Here is a 21431-nt window from a genome sequence, read left to right as displayed (position 1 = left end):
AATAGTCTGAAAAAATTACAAGAAAGATTAGATCAGAAGGATGTAATTAAATAAGAAAATGTCAACATTAAACTTTTCATCCATCAAAATTGGAGAAATGTTGAAACCAAAACATTGTAGCCAGGATACAGCTGTGTAAACTGACATGTAATTTGTGTGTTTGGGGAAGGGAGTAGGAATTTTGGTGAGCTGTGTCATCAAATCACTTTAAATTTGTTTAAAATAGTTTTTATTTGAAAATATATTATTTTTAATAATTCCTAATTGTGATTAAAATTATCACTAAAATCTTTTTGAATTAGAAAATAGGGTTATTTGAAATGAGGAGTGAGATATTCCCAAATACCTGGAATTCTTCATCTGTAAACTGCTCTTTTAAACATTCACTGAATTTTCTAGTTAAAAGTGACCTTAGAATTCAACCAGTTTACAATCACACTCAATGCAAGAATGTCATTTATAATGTAAATGACCAGGAGATTATCCAAGCCATGTGAATATTTCCAATGAGGGAGGGTAAGGAAGTCTATTCCAATGTCATATAGTTTTAGTTATTAGAAAATCTTCCTCTATATTGAAATTAAATCTGTACCCCCTGTAATAATGTCCATCTGATTTTAGCTCTACACTTGAAGGCTAAACCATGCAAGTATATACTTTTATTTTCTCACATGTAAATCTATCAAAGAATTGAGGACTTAGCTATATCCCTTTCAAGTCTTTTCTTTTAGCTGAACTACTTCTATTTCCTCCAACCCTTTCATATATAGCACGTTTTCAACAACTGTCACTGCTTTGGTCACTCTTTTCTGTTTGCCAACGACCCTGAAAAGTATGGCATCCAAACTAAACACGATATTCCAGATGTGATCTGGGTATGTGACGTAAAGAACTACTGCCTCCATTTGGAAAAAAAAAAAAGAAGAAAAGAAAAGAAATCTTTATTCTTAGTAATAAAGATGGGGATTTATAACCCCTCTTAAAAATTCATAATGATGCCCTAATTAATATGTTTTCATAAACACTACTGGAGATAAAACTTGGCAGTTTTTCTTAATTCTCTGTATGCTGTGTGGAAATTTAAATCAAAACACCTGGATGTACCACACAGATGGTAGCAGAGTTATTTTTGGATCCTAAACTTACATTTCCATTCAAGTTTTCCACACTTAAAGTCTCTACATGAATACAGAGACTTGATGAACTGTTACTTTACACTTTTAAAGGTTTACAGTAAAAGATAAGTTTCACTGCCCTTGCTAAGGAGATTTATGTCTATGCATATGCTCAGATAATCTTTAGATCATGATACGTAGAATTTATGTTTGAATCATACCTACATTCTTCCCATACTCCAAATTCTTCCTAATTATGGCAATACTTAGGAAAGAAGAAAGTTTGGGATTTGAAACTACTTCTGGGCACACACTGTATTTCCAGGACTAAGATACAGGATATTCTACCTCACTCCACTCAGCTCAAGTCACAGACATTTTCCTAAATAGAAGCATTTAGTGTGCTCAGAAAAAAGAAGTTAACTTGAATTACTAATTTTAGAAATCACAAGATCTACATCTCCATAATAAATAAAAAACAACTTTTTGCAAATAATTATCTCCAAGAAATCAGCTGAAGTAACAAGAGTCTTGAACTAGTCCAGACATTCCGCACCTCACTTGTTTCATATCTTTGGGGAGAAAAAATTTCCAACACATAGTACTTTTTCTCATACTTTACAGTTGAGTAGATGCAAATACTGAGCCTATCTCAAGGGAAATGAAATCAATTAACATAAGAATATTCTGAAGTAAGTATAAATCAAGATCAAAGGCTTATTGCTGTAGGTAAATGGTGAAAAGTTTTTTAACATATATTAAAATGATTGCTTTTTTAGAAGCATTAAAAATTAGCTATTCCCTTAAACTTCAACTATTTGAGTTTCTAGAGATATAGAAAATTTCAATACAGTAAAAAATAGAAGTTACAAACTAAACCAGGGCTTAAAGCCAAAAATATTAATTCCCTGGTTCTCAAAAGTCTCCTAAATATCTCTAAATGGTCTAAAGTGGTTTGACTAAAGAAAGCCAAATCCATCGAGAATAGTCCTGGTCCATCTGAGCAGCTGTCCTATCCAGGACGACTCAGAGGAGTAGGACCTGCTCTCACTCCTTCCCAGAAACCCCCGTAGCCTGGGGAGTGAGGTGATGGAGGAGAGCAGGAGAGCTATTAACTTCTGGAAGCTAGATCACTTGACTGTTTACATCACAACAGTCCAGTAACAACTAGACAGCATTAAACTACTGAAAGGTGCCACAGCCTTACTTCAAGAGTTCAACAGTTCCTTCACAGCTATCAGAATTGTCTGTGAACCCATGTTTCTTTTCCCTAAGCAGCTTAAATTCTATTTATAAATACTGAGGTACTGAAGTACTTACAGCTTAGCAGAGTGAAATTCCCATCATATACCTGTATAGCACATTATAAAAATAGATTATGTTTAAAATCAGGTAGATTTAATATGAGAAAATTTAAAAACAACATGAAAGTGTCCATTCTAAACTGTTCAATAATAGTTATTATCATTAAAATCTGTACTATATCATTAGAATATTACTGGGTTAAAGGGGTGTTTAGCCTTGGGAAGGTTTCTTTTTCTATTGATTCCCTTTAAGCAGCTTTTCTTACTGCTGTTTCACAGATTAAATGACAAAAGCAACACTCTCACCCTGTAAGACTACAAAATTTGCTGAACTTTTGGCACAAATGCAGAAACTGTTTCCATAGAGTAAATAATCGCCATTTCTTTTTTTCTAATCAGTTGCTTGATTGTTTGTTTGCTTGTTTATTATGCTCCACGCCCAGTGTGGAACCCAGCATGGGGCTTGAACTAATGACCCTGAAGATCAAGAGTTGGAGGTTTAACCAACTGAGCCACCTAGGCGCCCTTTATTTATTTATTTTGCAAGTAATCTCTACACCCAACATGAGGATCGAATTCACAACTCTGAGATCCAGAGTTAGATGCTCTACAGAGTGAGCCAGGTGCCCCAACAATCTCCATTTCTAATCACAGTCAAATCATGGTATGGTTATGACTTTCTATATCACAAGGTATTCATCCTCATACAAAACTGCACTTGGGGTAATAAAAGCTTTAGTCCTTACAGTTTAAGTCACAAACACTCTAAGACCTTTCTGGAATTCTGAAGGAAATATGTATGCAAACAAACTCTAAATGTAGAAAAACTATTTTAGTATTTTGTTTTGGTTCATCTCATTTCCTTTTATTCATTTCTCTAAAATTTTTCTGGAAAAAAAAAGAACAAAATATAGAATATCTTATTGACTGACTCTCTGACCATTAGTCTTGTTGCTAAATTTAGTCATTGTCAAAATCAAAACAGGTATCATTTATGTAGCTTTTGTAATGTGTGAATTTAAATAAAAGAAGCTTTACATATATTATCTATTAAGTTCCAGGTCCATACATTTAATTGCCTACCAGACAACCCAACTTGGAAGTCACACAGACATTTAAAACTTAAATGTCCTGGGGTTCCTAGTTGGCTCAATCGGTTAAGCATCTGCCTTTGGCTCGAATTATTATCTCAGGATCCTGCAATCAAAGCTGAGCCCTCCATGGGGCTCCATGCTCAGTGGGGAGGGGAGTCTGTTTATCCCTCTCCCTCTACCCCTCCCCCCTGCTAATGTTCTCTCTCTTTCAAATAAATTAATTTAATTTAATTTAAAATTTAAAAAAAAAAAAAAAACCCTCAACACATCCTGAAAAGAATTTTCTATCTCCCTTACAAACATATTCCATTATTCTGAAACTGGGTGAATGATACCATCATCCATTTGGTCACCATAAACCTGGGAGTTATAATAATACCAGCTACTACTTGGGAACACCTACTTTGTGTCAAGAATTATGCAAGGTATATTACCTATATTAAATCTATTGTCCCCCTCCAAAAACTTGTAAGATAGGTATTATTCTAAGAAATCTTATAGTAAAGAATCCTGTTTAATTTCAGGTAATACAACTTTTCTTTGATTAATTTTAGCACTGAATGCTTTTTTCACCCTACCTTGTGGCAAACCAATTAATGGTACTAATCAGATCAAACTCTGGAAATGCCTTTTTTTAAAAAACTGTCATCAAACTGCTTATTCTTTTTGCCAAAGTCATATTAGTGATCTACTTGATAAAGATGAGTAGTTAAAAGGAGCATAATATGAGTTTAAAGTTGTATTTTCTGTGTGTAATTGAAATTTTACTTCCTCATAGCCTGATTCCTTAGTGTAAGTCCAATTTCTTTCAGATCAATTATTTATGAAAATTTACCTTTCAGAATAATATGCTTAAATAGTAGGAGAAATAAAGAACATACCAGTACTTTATGTTTTGACTAGAGTAATATTATTACTCTTTCTATGAGGCAGCAGATAACATATATTGATTTAGCACTAACCAGGCACTAAGCTTAAAAGCATGGGAAATACAGGAATAATTTTAAAGGATGATCCCTTTTCTCTAGATGCTTATACTCTAGTTGGGACTAAATAAAGAGTAAAATGCCAACAAGAGAAACCAAGAGGAGAAAAAAAAAACAAAACTGAGCTCACAGAGCAGATTGTGATTGCCAAACATGGGGGGTGTGAAGTAGGTGAAATGGGTGAAGAGGTTCAAAAGGTACAAATTTTCAGTTATAAAATTAGTAAGTCATGGGGATACAATGTACAGCACAGTGACTACAGTTAATAATACTGCATGTAATAAATAATGCTGCATATAATAAAAATGTACATTCAAAAGTTGCTAAGAGAATAAATCTTATAAGTTCTCATCAAAGTAAAAAAAAATTTCTGGTAACCAGGCATGGTGATGGATATTAACTAGACTTACTGTGGTCATTATTTCACAATACACAAAGACTGAATCTAATATGTTATATGTCAATTATACCTCAGTAAAAAATAAATAAGAAAAATAAAATCAGACCAAGAGTACTTTGATAGAGTATTAAAAATACCAAAAATAGCAACATGGTTAATTGCCAAAAGCCTGGTAAAATGATAGGTACCTAATCAGAGCTTATGAGAGAGAGAGAAATGTTTCTTGGAAAGTATAGTGTAAAATATAACAGGTAGAAATATTTCCAAAGAAGTTACATAAGTCTGCTTTTAGTTGCCCTTTATATATATCTGCACTATCAATTTACACAAAAATTTCCCTTAAAATAAGTTTTATAGAATACGAGTAATTTAAGTAACACAGTAAGCTCAGCATTCTGCAAAAATACAAAAAGAATCATCTCTAGTTCCAAAAATCACACCTCTACCTACAAATTAGCCACAATTAGGTGTGCTGACATAAGCATATTGCACTTTCAAATACTGGAAATTCTGCAAGAATTAAAATGTTATGAGTACATGGGAAGAAGATAATCCAAACAAACTGGACATTCTTAAAAGTCATTATCCACAACATCTTGAAAAACCCACACAAAGTATCTATGGCAAAGAAAAAAGAAATTCCACCCAAGACCAATAAATGGATACTCCAGCATCATACCTTAGGGGAAAAAAAAATGCTGGAAGAGTTATCCATATAAGAATTTATTTTTGGATACCTAGACAGACTTTAATACCATATTCAAAATGAAAAATAAATATCCAGCCATAGAAAAATATCATATTGTGACAGAGAAAACTAAAAGAACCCCATGAAAAATTGCTTTATTCACTCTTTTTCCTGCTTCCACTCTTGCTGAGACATGCACCTCAGCCCTTACACACGTCATATAGAACACAGAATAGATGTCCTGCACGTAAAGGTCAACTATTTAATGATTTCTTTGGACTCTTCGAGCACAATAGATAACATCGAAGGAGTTACTACTGGGCAGGGTCATCATGAACATTTTCTAAGACCACGGACTCCACAAGACCCTTGGCTGCAGGGCACAGATGATTTAGGGAGAATACCTAAATCCTATTCTTTGTTCCCAGATTATCAAGAAGACATGTGTACGGACCACCAACCTCAATAAAAATTCCAGGCTCCAGGCAAAGACAAGACTCACTCTTCCTTCCTTTTGCAGTCCCCCAGAAGCTCTGTCAGTATCTACACTCTTTCTATACCTGCAAAAAACTCTGCTCTCCCCCTCTTGGCTCCAGTTTGATTTTTATCCTGCATGAAATTAAGGTCCCTCTTGGCTGGTCCTGTAGAAACTTCCCTCTGGGTCCTCAGAACCAAGCAGTCTGCATCAGTATCATAAAGATAATATTTAAAATTCTGAGATCAAAAGTTCTACCCCTTTGCAATGGTATTAAGCTCAGTACTTGAACTACTATCCCCTAACTTTCACTTATTATGTTCCTAATTGCTACCACCAAATACACAAAGTAAATGTAATAAGAAGTATAATACTCCTGTTCATTTTCTGAATGTCTTAGAATACTTGCTGTTGCAGCAGGAAAGATTTAATAGACATTTTTCGATTTCGGCTTTAAAAAATAGTCTACTTGCTAAGGTCTGAAATATCCATCATTACTCAAACACAATCACAATTTCCTTTACAATTAAATACAATGTATAAATATATATGCCACATGATGTATTTTCAAATAGGTTCCTTTTTTTACAGTTATGGGAGAAGTCAAGAGAATTAATCTATTAAGAAACTTCAAAATCATCAGAAGTTTAGCAAGATATACACATTAAAAATCAACAAGACAGGGCTGCCTGGGTGGCTCAGTTGGTTGGGCGACTGCCTTCAGCTTGGGTCATGATCCTGGAGTCCCGGGATCAAGTCCCACATTGGGCTCAGCTCCACGGGGAGTCTGCTTCTCCCTCTGACCTTCTCCCCTCTCATGCTCTCTCTCACTGTCTCTCTCTCAAATAAATAAATAAAATCTTAAAAAAAAAAATCAACATGACAAAAAACTGCCATAAAGAGATCATATAGAAATAGTTTTAAGAACTTTACTTTTTCTGTCAGTAAAGCATTCCTTTACCTAAATTTCAAATACTGTGGAAAAGTTGAACCAATAAGATGAATATCTCCACCTACATTCAACATTGTGAATCTTCTGCTATAAATGTTACGCTACCTCTTTCCTTTCCCTTTATGTATCAGTTAATTTAATTTTTGGGAAATCCCTGTGTAATCAAATACATTAACTGTTCTAAAGAAAAACAGATGACACTAAGTCAGTTAAATGCTATAGCTACCCGTATCTAAATTTAGTTCCACTTGCCACTGAATGGGTTCAGACAAATCAGGTGTTACTCCAAATGAGAATTTTTTTAATATTTTGGCTTTCAAATTTAAAATTTAAAAATGTAGATTAAGGATGGTGGGCTGTAGCTTAATCCCCATGTTACAGAGGAAACTGGAGCATACAAAGGGTCAATAATTTATTAAAGACTAAAACAAGTAGCAAAACCAAGTACAATGAAAACAGGCAATCTTGGTGCCTGGGTGGCTCAGCTGGTTGAGGGACTGCCTTCAGCTCAGGTCATGATCTTAGAGTCCTGGGATTGAGTCCTACATCAGGCTTCCTGCTCAGCAGGGAGTCTGCTTCTCTCTCTGACCCTCTCCTCTCTCATGCTCTCTCCTGATTCTCTTGCTCTCAAATAAATAAATAAAATCATAAAAAAAGGAAAAAGAAAACAGGCAATCTACTCCAGACACTATACTTGTAATCCCAGCTCCAGGAAGCCTCCAATTCAACAGGAAATCCTCGTGATTTTATCTGTCTAGAATAATTCCATAACCCCTAATTCCAATGCTGCCCTAATCTGAGACACCATCCTCTCTCACTGGGGTTACTGCACTAGGCTGCTAACCAAGCTATCTGATTCTTCTACCCGTTTAACGAAGAGTAAGAACCAGTGTTCTTTAGCCTACAAGAAACTCCAGGTTCTGTACCCTCTCATTTATTTTCCATCAATGACCTCCCCTACTTCTCTCCCCTCCCTCACACTGCCAGCACACGGCCTTTCTGCTGCTCCTTGTCCCCAGGTATGTTCTCCCTTACGGCTTTGGCACTGACTAGTCCTCCTGCCTGGCACACAGTTCCTTTTGTATCTACATTACCACTCCCTCACTCTTGCAGTATCATTTCCAATTAAGCCCTATACTGTAAACTTTATTTAAAATTGCAACTGCCCCCGCCCCCACAAAGTAACTGGCACTCCAAATCCCCCTTTCCTGCTCTAGTTTTTCTTTTTAACATTTACTACCTTCGAAAATTCTGGACAATTCACTTATTTTTTATTTCCCTATCTCTTCTGCTCTTAGATTTTACATGTATACCAATACATCCTAAGCCCTTAAAAAATCATCTAGTACATAGTAAATGCTGAAAAAATAATTATTTCCATTGAGACTTTTATGTCAACTTCAACCCAAATACTTTGAGCTATACTTGTCTACATCTCTTATAGTTGTTAGCATTTCTCAGGATCTCACAAAAAGTTATAATTTCAAAAAATGCTTAAATTACATTTTTTTAACAGCCAAGTGTTGCATGCTCATGCTTTTACTAAGATTCCTTATGTAGAAATATACTTTATAGACATGGAGAGATGTTCATGACATCACTCAGAGAAAATAGGCAAGAAAGAGTGTATATAGTATGATCACTTATATATGGAAAGAGTATGTATTTGAATTTACAGGTTTTTCTTGTATGACGACATTAGGTATTTTTAAAACATTTCTCCTTTCTGTATATTCATATTTTCTAATTTTTCAATAATGAGTATGTATTATTTGTCTGATTAACAAATAAATACACTTTTTTGCCCCCCCAAAATTATCTTCACAATATAATTACCAGCTAAATTCTCACTCTTGCTCTATGAATAAAATATGTATTCACTGTTAATAAAACTGTTTTATAAATGCAATCTAGATATGTGCTACAAATGTAATTTAAGTGACCATCTACAGCTATTTATCTAATTACTTTCTTTATACAAGGGATGATGTGCCTAATTCTTTTGTTTATACAGAGAGTAATGTGGCACAAATGTGCTAAATAATACCACTACATCAATATATCTATGGGAAATCCACATATTCAATCTAACTTTCAGATATTAACCTTGAAGTACTCTTTTCAATGGCAGTACTTTTAATAGGCTTTTATATTTGCAGTATAAACTTATAAACATTTCTTTTTTTATCTTTAAAGTTAGAAGCACAAGTAACATAAATATATTCAACTTGAACTTTGGTTGTTGTTGCTGTGAAAAGTATTAATATTTACTTCAATTGATCCCTGTTTCAAAAGTATTTAAAGTAATGTAATTAACAAAGTAAAGCTATGGATTTAGAAAAACTGTATTCTATATTTTACACATCCCGTTTTTTCAAAAACACATCCTTAAAGGCTATTACTATTTTCTAAAGGAAAATCAACATAAGAGTTACTTTAATGCCAACTCTTAATTTAGAAAATACATTCATTTTTCAGAAAGGTTTGGAATCCTTGCTTTAACTTCTAAAATGTACATACACATAATGGTATTAAAAACTCTAAGACAAGCTTAATAATGATCAATTACTTTCTTTCCAAACAAAAAACAAATTCAGTTATTGTCTATAAAAGGAAACCTAAATTGATTTGTAATACTTTTCCATGATCTTAAATCTAGAAAGAAAATATTATTTTTTTAGTATTTGTATATATTTATATCTGAACTTCTTTGAAATGAAATTTGACTTGGGTTTTTCCAAACTTAAAATGCATTCAACAATTTTTTAAAATTATTGCAAAAACTTTACAAAAAAATAAATTCACAAGGGTATTTAACATGAAAGTTTACATACCTTGGCTTCCGAAATGCTAAACTATATTGCTGGCAAGCCAGACCCACAGTGGGGGTATAAACAATAGGCATGAATTTCTCAATGTCAGACATTAGCACACTATAAAAGAGCTTTTCGTTTCTGTCCTGAAGATCCATTAAAAGTAGATACCTGTGGAAATTGGACATAATGAGATCCATATTCCAAAAGTCATGAAACAGATGCTTAGAAATATAAACATTTTTCAATAAAGTATTTTTTACATCACATAGAAAACAACTGATCAAAAAAGACTTTAGAAATACCCTTAAACACCTCAAAGAATGAAGAACCATAAACCTGAGCAACTGTCATTCAAACTTTAAAATCATTGCTAAAACAACACAGTTTTATTTAATACCTGGAAAGACTTTATCCCTATTTTAAATTGAAAATACCACTAGGGATATAATTTAAACATTAACTTAACTAAGTAAATAGACTTTATCCTGTAACTTGTAATACTGAATAACCAAGGGAAATGACAAGTAGAAAATAAGGAATTTAGTACCAACCCTAAAAATTACTAAAGTAGGCAAGTTCTTATTGATTGTATCAAAAGGGCTTTTTCTTTCTAGAGGCATTTCTAACCCAAAGTTCTCTTTCTAAACATTAAGCTTACCATGTTACCTTTAACCTTTGATAATTCATAGAATAAAGCCCAACTGCTCACTACAACTTAAAATAGTCTTGCAAAATTGTACTTAATCTTACTAGCCTTTTTAAGTTGATTTCCATTCCCTGGAATAGTTGAAAATGCACAGAATGGAGAGTCAGAGATACAAGGATTCTAATGTTTGGCAAACAGATGGGTTGTACCAAACCCTTAAACATTTGGGAAGATGATGACTGACAGGCACGTTAAAACTGATTTAGTAATGTGGAAATCATCAATCCTAAATCAATAATCAATTCTCAGACCTCATCTTATTTTACCTGTCAAAACATTGACACAGATGCCCTTCCTTGGAGCTCAATACCCTCTTGTCTTCTGGGCCATCATATTTTTCTTGATTTTCCTTCTGTATCACTGGTCATTCCTTTCCTGTTTCTTTGTTGCTTCCTTCTCTTTTCTGAAAGCTCTCTAACTTCCATATCTAATATATAAGAAAATTAGGTTGGCTTTACCTTTAACATATACCCAAAGTCTAAACACCTTCATTGCTACCATCCTGGGTCTAACCTCTTACCTGGATTAATGTGATAGTCTCCTAAATATTCTTCTGGCCTACATTCTATTCTCAACATGCAGACAGTCGTCTTGAAATATAAGTCAGATCATGTTGATCTTCTGTTCAAAACCTTGAATAGTTTCCATTTTATCCAGAATAACAACAAAGTCCCTTAAAGGCCTTCAAAGCCATTCATAATCTGTCTTCCCCACTTCCCCTCCCAACCTACCATTCTCCCCTGCCTCATTCTGCTCCAGATTCAGCTTTCTGCTGACCCCTGAACACACCAGCTGCAGAACCTGTTCCTCAGATTTCCTCATAGTTAATTACCTCCCTGCCTTTGATGATTCCTTAATGAATCATCTTCTCAATGAAGTCTTCTCCTGATTGATATAACAATATAACAACACAAACTGACCATCCCAACCCTCAGCATTCTCAGCGCTTCTTACCCTACTTTTTTTTTTCATCAGCACCTGTCAATTTTTAGCATATTAACTTACTGTTTTACTACTTAGCATTTAATAATTTTTAAAAAATAATTTACCTAAATTCCATGAAGGCAGAGATCATGGTCTATAATCCCCAATATCTTAAAGAGCACCTGACAGTCAGTCAGTTGATGCTCAATAAATATTTGAGGAATAGCCTGTGGTAAAACATGAATGTGACCAGCTCTTAGGAGGTAGAGGTAAACAGCCCAGGAAAAGAATATAAAGTAAAAACACTAGAGTCTGAAGGATAGACTTATGGAACAAATGAAAAGGAGCATAAAGGAGTTTAAGAAGCAGCAAACATATACATTAAGCACAGGTCAGCCTCTTTCCCCAGCTGCCTCTGTCTTCACTAATGAAAGGTAGCCATGGCAGGGGTGGAGGTTATCCATGGGCTCAGCAACATGGACTTCCATTCACCAAAGCCAGCCTCGCTACAGACACTCCTGAACACTCCATCTGCAAGAAAAGACCAGTGCTGAACACCTGATAAGGCACCACGGGGGTGATCAGCAATCTACCTGGTGGCAGACTACTTCCTTCATGTAAGGGGTGGTGTTAGTTCTTACTGGAATAGATACTTACTCTGGTTACAGATCTGCTTCCCCTGCAAACAATACTTCTGCCAAAACTACAGTCCAAGGATTTACCGAGTGCCTTAAACACCATTATGGTATTCCACACAATACTGCTTTTAACCAAAGAACTCAGTGGGCCCATATTCATGGAATTCACCATGTTTCCCACCATCCTGAAGCAGCTGGCTTGACAGAACAGCAGAATGGCCCTCTGAAGTCTCAGTAATAGCACCAAGTAGGTGGCAACCTGCAGAGCTGGGGTGAGGTTCTCCAGGATGCCATATATGCAGAGAATCCGTGTCCGCTATATGGTGCTGTTTCTCCTACAGCCAGAACTGAGAGGTGGAAATCAGAGTGGCACCACTCCCAATAACCCCCATGACCCACTGGCAAAATTTCTGCTCCCTGTCCCCATGAACTTATGCTCTAATGGCCTAGAAGTCTTAGTTCCAAAGGGAGGAATGTTTCTACCAGGAGACAATGACTCCACTGAACTGGAGGTGAATACTGCTGTTAGCCACTTTGGCCACCATACGCCTCTGAATCAACAAGCAAAGAAAAGAGTTATTGTGCTGGATGGGGTGACTGATCCTGACTACCAAAGGCAAGTTGGACTGCTACTTCATCGCCATCATCATCATCAGTATTAGTATTATTTAAAGATTTATTTATTTATCTTAGAGAGAGAGACACAAAGAGAAGAAGAGACAACACAAGCAGGAAGAAGGGCAGAAGGAAAGAATCCTCAAGCAGACAGCCAGCTGAGCAAGGAGCCCCATGCGGTGCTCAATCCCACGACCCTGAGATCATGACCTGAGCTGAAACCAAGAGTCGGCTGCTCAACGGAGTGAGCCACCCAGGTGCCCCATCCACTCCATTTTTATTATTAATCTTCAACCCCCAGCAAAAAGGAATGCCTTTGGACTGGACTCCGTTTGGACTGGAACTGCAACTCATCCCTTGGTTTCCAGCCTGCCACTCCACCTACAGATCTAGGACTTGCCTAAACTCCATAATCATGTGAGCCAATTCCTTAGAAATAAGTAAGTAAATAAGTAATCAGTCAGTCAGTCACTCAGTCTCTTTACATAGAACCAGCAGAATATGTGTATATTTTGGTCTTTTTCTCTGGAAAACCCTAATACAAACACTTTCTAGGCATGGGTTTGTTAACTTTTCCAAACTTTGCAATAATATTTTGAAATAACTATTATTTCTTTAAATCCACCAATAAAAACCTCAGGTTTAGAGAGTTTCGGTGCCTTAATAGGAAAGGGCCAAACCACAAGTATAGGGCACAATAGACAACAGTCATGGCAATGGTTGCAATAGGTGGTTTGCTTAAGGCCCCTCATGAAACACAACCAGAATTTCAACTGAAGACTACCCAGTTCTAGGTAGGGAACAGTATTACCTTCATCTTTGTGCAAACACAGAAACTGAGTTCTAAAACTAACTGACCCAAATCTGCAGTAGTGTTAGAACCAAGCTTGGAAGTGGGAAAAGTGTACTTTTATCTACAATGAACCTAAAGTCTTGACTAAAAGCTGCTATGTCCTGTTTTATTCTGTGTGAAAGGGCATTTCCTGATAACTCACCTTCATAGTAACCATCTGATCACAAGGGAAAAGTAGTCTCTTTGAGGATATATTTAGAAATGAAAATGTTGTATTATTCGAATGTTCTTACCAAGGGTAAATTTTTGTTAAAACATCATTGTACTTATGGGGCGCCTGGGTGGCTCTGTTGGTTAAGTGTCTGCCTCTGGCTAAGGTCATGATCCTGAGGTCGTGGGACTGAGTTCCACACTGGGCTCCCTGCTCAGCGGGGAGTCCGGTTCGTCCTCTCCCTCTCTTACTCCCCCTGCTTGTGATCGGTCTCTCACTCTCTCTCTCTAAAAAAATAAAATCCTTAAAAAGGGGTTGCCTGGGTGGCTCGGATGGTTGAGCATCTGCCTTTGGCTCAAGTCATGATCCCAGGGTCCCAGCTTGGAGCCCCGCATCGGGCTCTCTGCTCAGCGGGGAGCCTGCTTCCCCCTCTCCCCCAACCCCGCTCATGCTAGCTCTCTCTCTTGCACTCTCTCATGCTCCCTCTCAAATAAATAGAGTCTTCAAAAAAAAAAAAAAACATAGTATTTATAGGTAAATTCTCAAACTTAACTGCTCTTTCCAAATCACTAAATATTTTAACTTTCTCATCCCATTAAAAAAATAAACTAGACAACTGCCTAAGAGAAATATAAAAATCATCTTCAGGAATGTGTTACCTGTCAAAGTCAGAGGTCAGACGCTCAAAATTTTTGATTACTCTAAGAACCTGGATGTCCTGACCGATGAAGCAAGGTGGCAACAATCCGTGAATATTCAACTGCTGTCTCTCTTCCAGGGTAAAAGCCAAGTCCTATGGAGAAAAGAAAAACACAATAATTTGAAGGGAATAAAACCCAAAACCTATATACATATACATACACATAAAGTCCAACAAATACATGAAATTAAAAATTAAAAATCAGAATTAAAAATACATGGTATTATCTAAACATGGCCATTCAATTGTGAGATCATGTTATCTCTCAATACCTCAGTTTCTCATCTTTCAATATTAGAATACTATAATATTTTCAGATCTGTGTCATTCACATTGTCAATTTTGAAATTAAGTAATTCAGAAAATGATGTAAAGATATGCAAATGAAAGATATAAATATTAATAATGTTATCTAATACATAAATAAATAGGAATTATAAGAGATTTTAAAATTATGAACATGAGTAGGTTACCTATAACCTGCTGTGCCTTCCCCTATAAAATAGATTTAAAAATGCCTTACATATAATTGAGGCACCTGTTCCAACACTTGTCTCTCAAATTATCTCCTACTATTCTTTTTTTCAAATTGACGCTTTTTTTTTAAGATTCTATTTATTTATCTGATTCTATTTATTTATCTTTCGTTTCTAAACGAAAGCTAAATATAATAAGCTATTTATTTATCTGAGAGAGGGCGCATGCATGAGAGAGAGAGCACACGCATAGGGCACAAGCACAGGAGTGGCAGAGGAAGAGGGAGAAGCAGGCTCCCTGCTGAGCAGGGAGCCCAATGAGGGGCTGGATCCCAGGACCCCAGATCATGACCTGAGCCAACAGCAGATGCTACCTGACTGAGCCACCCGGGCGCCCATCTTCTATTATTCTTATTATACTCTCAGCTACACAAAATTTTTCACTGTTGCATGAATACAGCAGTCTTTTACTCTTTCATGACACCATGGACAAAAATGTTTTCCTTGCTTTTTGCCTTTGAAGCTAACCTCAAATGCTCCCTCTTCTCTAAAGCCCTTCCAGACTTACCCAGTATGCCCATTAGAACCCTGTTATTATTCTATGTTATTTGTTTACAAGAACACTGACTGTTTTATAAAACCTGAGGCTTGAAACCAAGCAATGAAATATAACTGATGGGTGGAATAAAATATCCAGAATGGACCAAAGAAATTTGCTGGAACATAATATGAAGGGAAGTAATAGCAGAAAAACCTCAGTAGTCATTAATCTGGGAGAACAGGATGTACAGTTCTCCTGGAGAGGACTCCCCCTGGAGCTACCAAAGCCGGGTGCGTCTCTGAGTAGACTGACGACTGTTCCCCTCGGTCTGGCAATAGTGTGCCAACATGATGATGATTGTGTCCACTCACTGTAAACGTGCCTGTTGCTTCTTAGACAACCAGGATGGTACAACGTGTTCACTAAATTTGCACTGGGTGATTCTGCACCCATCTCCTCTGCCCCTGAAAGCTTCCTGCAATGGCAGAAGAGTGACTCCTGAGTATTACTCTGGGAGAAAGACAATTTGGCTCATCCTGGAGGTAGACAACACAACCAGCCTCAGAAAGTAGGTGAAGAAGATCAATCAACAGACAAACGACTGTTTCTTCTAATTTTTTATATGTTTAGGCCCATTAATTCATGTCACTGGCGGAAAGCTTTATGTTTGATTCAACTCCTGAGTCGGGGGCAGTCTGAAGAAAGTCAAATGAGACCCCTGGCGGAGCTCTCTAAATTCCAACAAGGGCTAGCTGGGACCAGTGGCTTGAGAACCTCCAGGACAAGAAACTGCTTACAATCTTGACTTCTCAGAAGGTCCCCAAATGTCTCAGCACAGGTGGTTCCCAGTAAAAAATCTCAATAATACAGGAATATATGTAAAAAATAGTAAACTCCTAAATATTATGCCTTAAAAATCTGCCTGCAAAATAATAATCAAAATTATCAATATTCTGAGGATAAGGCTTATTATCAAAAGCACTAACATATGCTCCTGCATTCACTTAATATTGGCACTTAATCATTTATTGGTATATTAGTCTTTCTTTTTACATAAATTTCCCATTGTTGATCTGACCTATCAGGTCTCCTGTATCTTTTGCCATGTAAATAACAATGCCATCTAGCTATCTTTTGCTATCCTTGGATGGTTAGTAACTACAAACACTACACACTGTTAGCCTATAGTCTATGGCATAATAAAGTGTCAGTTCAACTGTTAAACAAGAATAACCACCAAAAACAAAATTAAAAAAAAAAAAAAAAAACTTGGGATTAAAAATCTGGGGAACTAGGCCAAGTTATTGGGTCCTATTACTACTCTATGAATTTAAAAAAAAAAAAAAAAAAGGTAAGTCAGTGAGTAAGCAAACTTAAATCTTAAAATCCCTGAAAACTTAAAATTACATTTGGCATACAAATATGCCAAATACATTATGACTTCACTTAAACCAGTGTTTAATAATGACACATCAATGTGATTCCTACCAACCAGCAGCTCCCCAGAAAGTATTCAGAGCAACAGTAAGTAGAATCTTGAAATATTTAATAATCCTGGCTCCTTCATTTTTTCATACTAACAGATATATTCATATATATTTTGCAGAGATCATACACAGTAACTTAATACATTCTCCTTATTAAACACTAGCTTAATACAGCGAAACACTAGCTTAATACATTTTCCTCATTAAAAGCTGATGTGACAAATATCTGTTTCAAAGAATTTTTACCTTAGAGTTATGCGGTGGGGGTTACCCAACAAAGGATAGTGTATCCAACATATACATGCAGCTTCTAACTTTCATTTGATTCCTTCTGAGTCTTTCATGTCATTAAAGTTTAGACCTCTGTACATATATTAAGTTTCCAGACCACCTATAAATCTAATTCCCTAAAAGCTTTCTTGTACACCCTAGGTTCAACCCTGGTTTTCTCATTTTCTATCTTTCTTTCACTTTCCCTCCTCCTCACAAAACCTTTTGGACTAGATCCCTAGACAGCAGAATGGTATGCTATTTCACCACGGAGGACAGCACACAGGACAACCATTCTTCTGGGCTCTACTAATTGCTTTATGTATATCTTCTTGAGAAAATTGAGACTATCGAGCAGAAATGGAAACAAAATTCCTGGCATAACAAGAGACCTATATTAGAAATTGTGTTTGCACCTGAGAAAGAAACTTTGTCCTGAGTAATTTATCAGAAATGATTACCATAAAAGCAGAACAGATACAACCTGAATTCCACACTAATCATCTTTAATGTTTGCAATGAGCTTCAGTAATTTGCCTTGTTTTTTTCCAGAATAAGGACTCAAAGTAATCAAGTGGAACGGCAAAAAGGAAAACACTGCCTAAATCACAAAATTCTTTAATCTATATATGAATAATTCATTGTAAAATGCCTTTATTGTAATGTTTGTTTTTATTATTTATTATTCTGAAATAAAGAGATCAAAGCGAGCTTTAGCTTTAAATGTCAATATTTTAAAATGTTTTATAGTTTTATAAATATAACTGTTTTATAGCTTATGTGCATATTCTATGCCTATAGAAAGAGAAGTTATTCTAATTTGTCATGGACATATATTGAAGGGTTCTTTCCCCTAAGTCCTCCAGACTGCAAATTATTGTTCTTTGAAATTAGCTGTTTAACTATATAGAAAATGACTTCTAGAACTTTCCTGGGGTATGTAACCTCATTTCTTCAAAAAACCAATCAACCAGATGGGATACACATTTCCAAGGTAAAGTTTTCAAATGATTATTTTGCATGCATTCAGCTGTGCAACCAAATCCTCTAGTGATCGTCTCCTGTAAGGCAGAAAATCAATTATTTAAAACTAATAATATATTAACAACAGCTTCTTTAAGAAAAACATTTGGTGTCATTACACAGCAATTAATTTTTACTCATAGTTTATATAGAGTAATTTAGACTGGTAGAAGTAATGATTACAAAAATAAATCTAAAATATACTTGGTCTTAAAGGGAGGGAAAAATAAAATAAGATGAAACCAGAGAGGGAGATAAACCATAAGAGACTCTTAATTGTAGGAAACAAACTGAGGGTTGTTAGAGGCAGGGGAAAATGGGGTAACTGGGCGATGGGTGATAGGCATTGAGGAGGGCACTTGATATAATGGGCACTGGGTGTTTGTTTTTTAATAGATTTTTTTTATTTATTTGACAGAGAGAGAGATCACAAGTAGGCAGAGAGGCAGGCAGAGGGAGGGGGAAGCAGGCTCCCTACTGAGCAGAGAGCCTGGTGCGGGGCTCAATCCCAGGACCCTGAGATCATGACCCAAGCTGAAAGCAGAGGCTTAACCCACTGAGCCACCCAGGTGCCCCAGCACTGGGTGTTAAATGCAACTGATGAGTCGCTAAATTCTACCTCTAAGTGTTAATTAATTGAATTTAAATTATATACAAACATATATATATACACACATACACACACACATATATATAGTTGGCCCTAGATGCCCTAAAATTTAGAGCAAAATCTCATAACCATAACACCTAGAAATCATTTCATCTAGGTATTATAGGATATTAGCAAGTATAACTATTTTGTAGTTTAAGTGACATGTTTGCTTAATTAATGAAAAGAAAGAGCATCTCTACCTAAGGGAGCAAATGGATTTTTAAAATATTGGATGAGAGGCTTAATTAAATTGTTTAATTATTTCTCACTTAAAACTTAGCAATTACTAGTCTTTGTAGATTCCTTATAAGGCTGAGAAATTGTTAACCGTCAATGTTAATAATACATTTTCCAAACATAGCTCTTAAAATCATTAATAAGATTTTTCAATTCTTGGGGCATCTGGGTGGCTCAGCTGGTTAAGCATCTGTCTTTGACTGAGGTGGAGTTTCGGGAGTCCTGGGACTGAGGCCTGTGTCAGGCTCCTCTCCCTCTGCCCCTCTCCCCATGCAGGCATGCCCTGTTCCCCCTCAAATAAAATCTTAAAAAAAAAAAAGATTTAAAATTCTTCCTGGCCCCAAGGAAGTTTTAAGGTAAATTTCACAAAGTCACCAAATCAGTAAAGTACCAGTTAAGTAAGCAGACTGTAGTGAGCAGACTGGTTGAAATGCCAATGAACAAAGTGATTTAAAAAAAAAGTGAGATCTCATCCAAACCAAATGGGTAATACTAATCGCCAGCAGAGGCCCTAATAATCACATGCACATTTACAACATTCTAGATATGTCCATGGTACCATGTATGGTGATTATTCATGTACTGAACCAGAAACATCAGGATTAGAAGATAATGTATTACGACTTTGATTTCTCAATTCTTTGACCTAGTCGAAGAATTTACAGAGTATGGAAATTAGATGGCATAACATTAAATGACACATGAATTTGTAAATGTCCCTTGCCTATTCCTGAAAGAGAAGGAGGAGGACTGGAGAGTCGTCTTCCTCTTCCTCTTCCTCTTCCTCTTCCTCTCTGGACTGGCGAGGCGTCCTCCAATGTCCTCCCAAAGCATCAAGTACTTCCATCATGCAACTTCTCATACTTCATGATTTCTGCTGAAGGGCTGTTTTATCCAAAGGTCTAGGGGCTTCTTAAGGACAGGTACTATGATATTCACAATTGAATAGCCCCCAATAAAATGTCAAAATGGAGCAAGGCCTCAATAAGTTTTAAGTAAGCAAATGGATGAATATATGAATCTGAAACAACTTTCCATTTCCATGTAGTTCTGTTCTATGTACAGCTCTTCCTCAGCTTACAATGGGGTCACATCCCGACAAACTCCTCATGTGGCTGACCAGGACCTGCAGCCTGCTGCCACTGCCCAGCACCACAAGAGACGATCGTACATTATCATTAGACCAAGAAAATATCAAATATCAAAATTCAAAATTTGAAATACAGTTTCTACTGAATGCGTATCACTCTCACACAGGGACCTAATCACAGACACTCAAGGAATTAGTAGATATAATTCAGGAGTCTTTAGATGTGGGCATCTTGGGGTGCCTGGTTGGCTCAATCCGTTAAGTGTCAGACTCTTGGTTTCGCCTAAGTTCACGGTCTCAGGGCAGAAGACATGAATAGATGTTTTTCCAAAGACATACAGATGGCCAACAGACACATGAAAAGATACTCAACATCACTGATCATCAGGGAAATCCAAATCAAAACTATAATCAAGGGTGCCTGGGTGGCTCAGAGTGTTAAGCCTCTGCCTTCGGCTCAGGTCATGATCCCAGGGTCCTGGGATCGAATCCCACATCGAGCTGTCTGCTCTGCGGGGAGCCTGCTTCCTCTTCTCTCTCTCTCTCTGCCTGCCTCTGTGCCTACTTGTGATCTCTATCTGTCAAATAAATAAATAAAATCTTAAAAAAAAAACTATAATCAAATGAAAATCACACCTCTCAGAATTGCTAAATCAGTAAAACAGGAAGTAACAGGTATTGATGAGAATGTGGAGAAAAAGGAAACTTCGTGTACTTTTGTTGGGAATGTTGGTAGTGCAGCCACTCTAGAAAACAATACGGAGTTTCCTCAAAAAGTTAAAAGTAGAACTACTCTATGATCCAGCAATTGCACTACTAGGTATTTACCCAAAGGATACAAAAATACTAATTCAAAATAATACATGCATCCCAATGTTTATAGAAGCATTATCTACAACAGCCATATTATGAAAACAGTCCAAGTGTCCACCAACTAATAATAAGGAAGATGTGTGTGTGTGTGTGTGTGTGTGTGTGTGCATGTGTGTGCGTATACACAATGGAAAAAGAATGAAATCTTGCCATTTGCAATGACATGGATGGACTAGAGTGTATAGTGCTAAGTGAAATAAGTCAAAGAAAGACAAATTCCACATGATTTCACTTATATGTAAAATGTAAGGGGAAAAAAAAAAGCAAGGGGAAAAAAGAGAGAGGCAAACCAAGAAACAGACTCTTAACTATGGTGAACAAACTGATGGTTACCAGAGGGGAGACAGAGGAGGGGCATGGGCTAG

The 21431-nt window shown here is 36.3% G+C and overlaps 1 protein-coding gene across 1 annotated transcript in view; it reads right to left on the bottom strand.

Moving 5' to 3' along the window:
• The window catches only part of ME1 (malic enzyme 1), a 181133-nt gene that overhangs the window by 142924 nt on the left and 16778 nt on the right, over positions 1-21431 (bottom strand). Inside the window, exons 2-3 of the mRNA XM_082731694.1 lie at positions 14377-14510; positions 9849-9998 (exon numbers count right to left, since the gene is read on the bottom strand). Coding sequence (XP_082587820.1) covers positions 9849-9998; positions 14377-14510 — 284 coding nt within the window. The remainder of the gene's footprint in view (positions 1-9848; positions 9999-14376; positions 14511-21431) is intronic.

This window comes from Mustela nivalis, assembly GCF_964662115.1.
Source record: "Mustela nivalis genome assembly, chromosome: 5".
In the NCBI taxonomy this organism is placed as follows: Eukaryota; Metazoa; Chordata; class Mammalia; order Carnivora; family Mustelidae; genus Mustela; species Mustela nivalis.
This window is presented reverse-complemented; position numbering and strand designations above follow the sequence as displayed.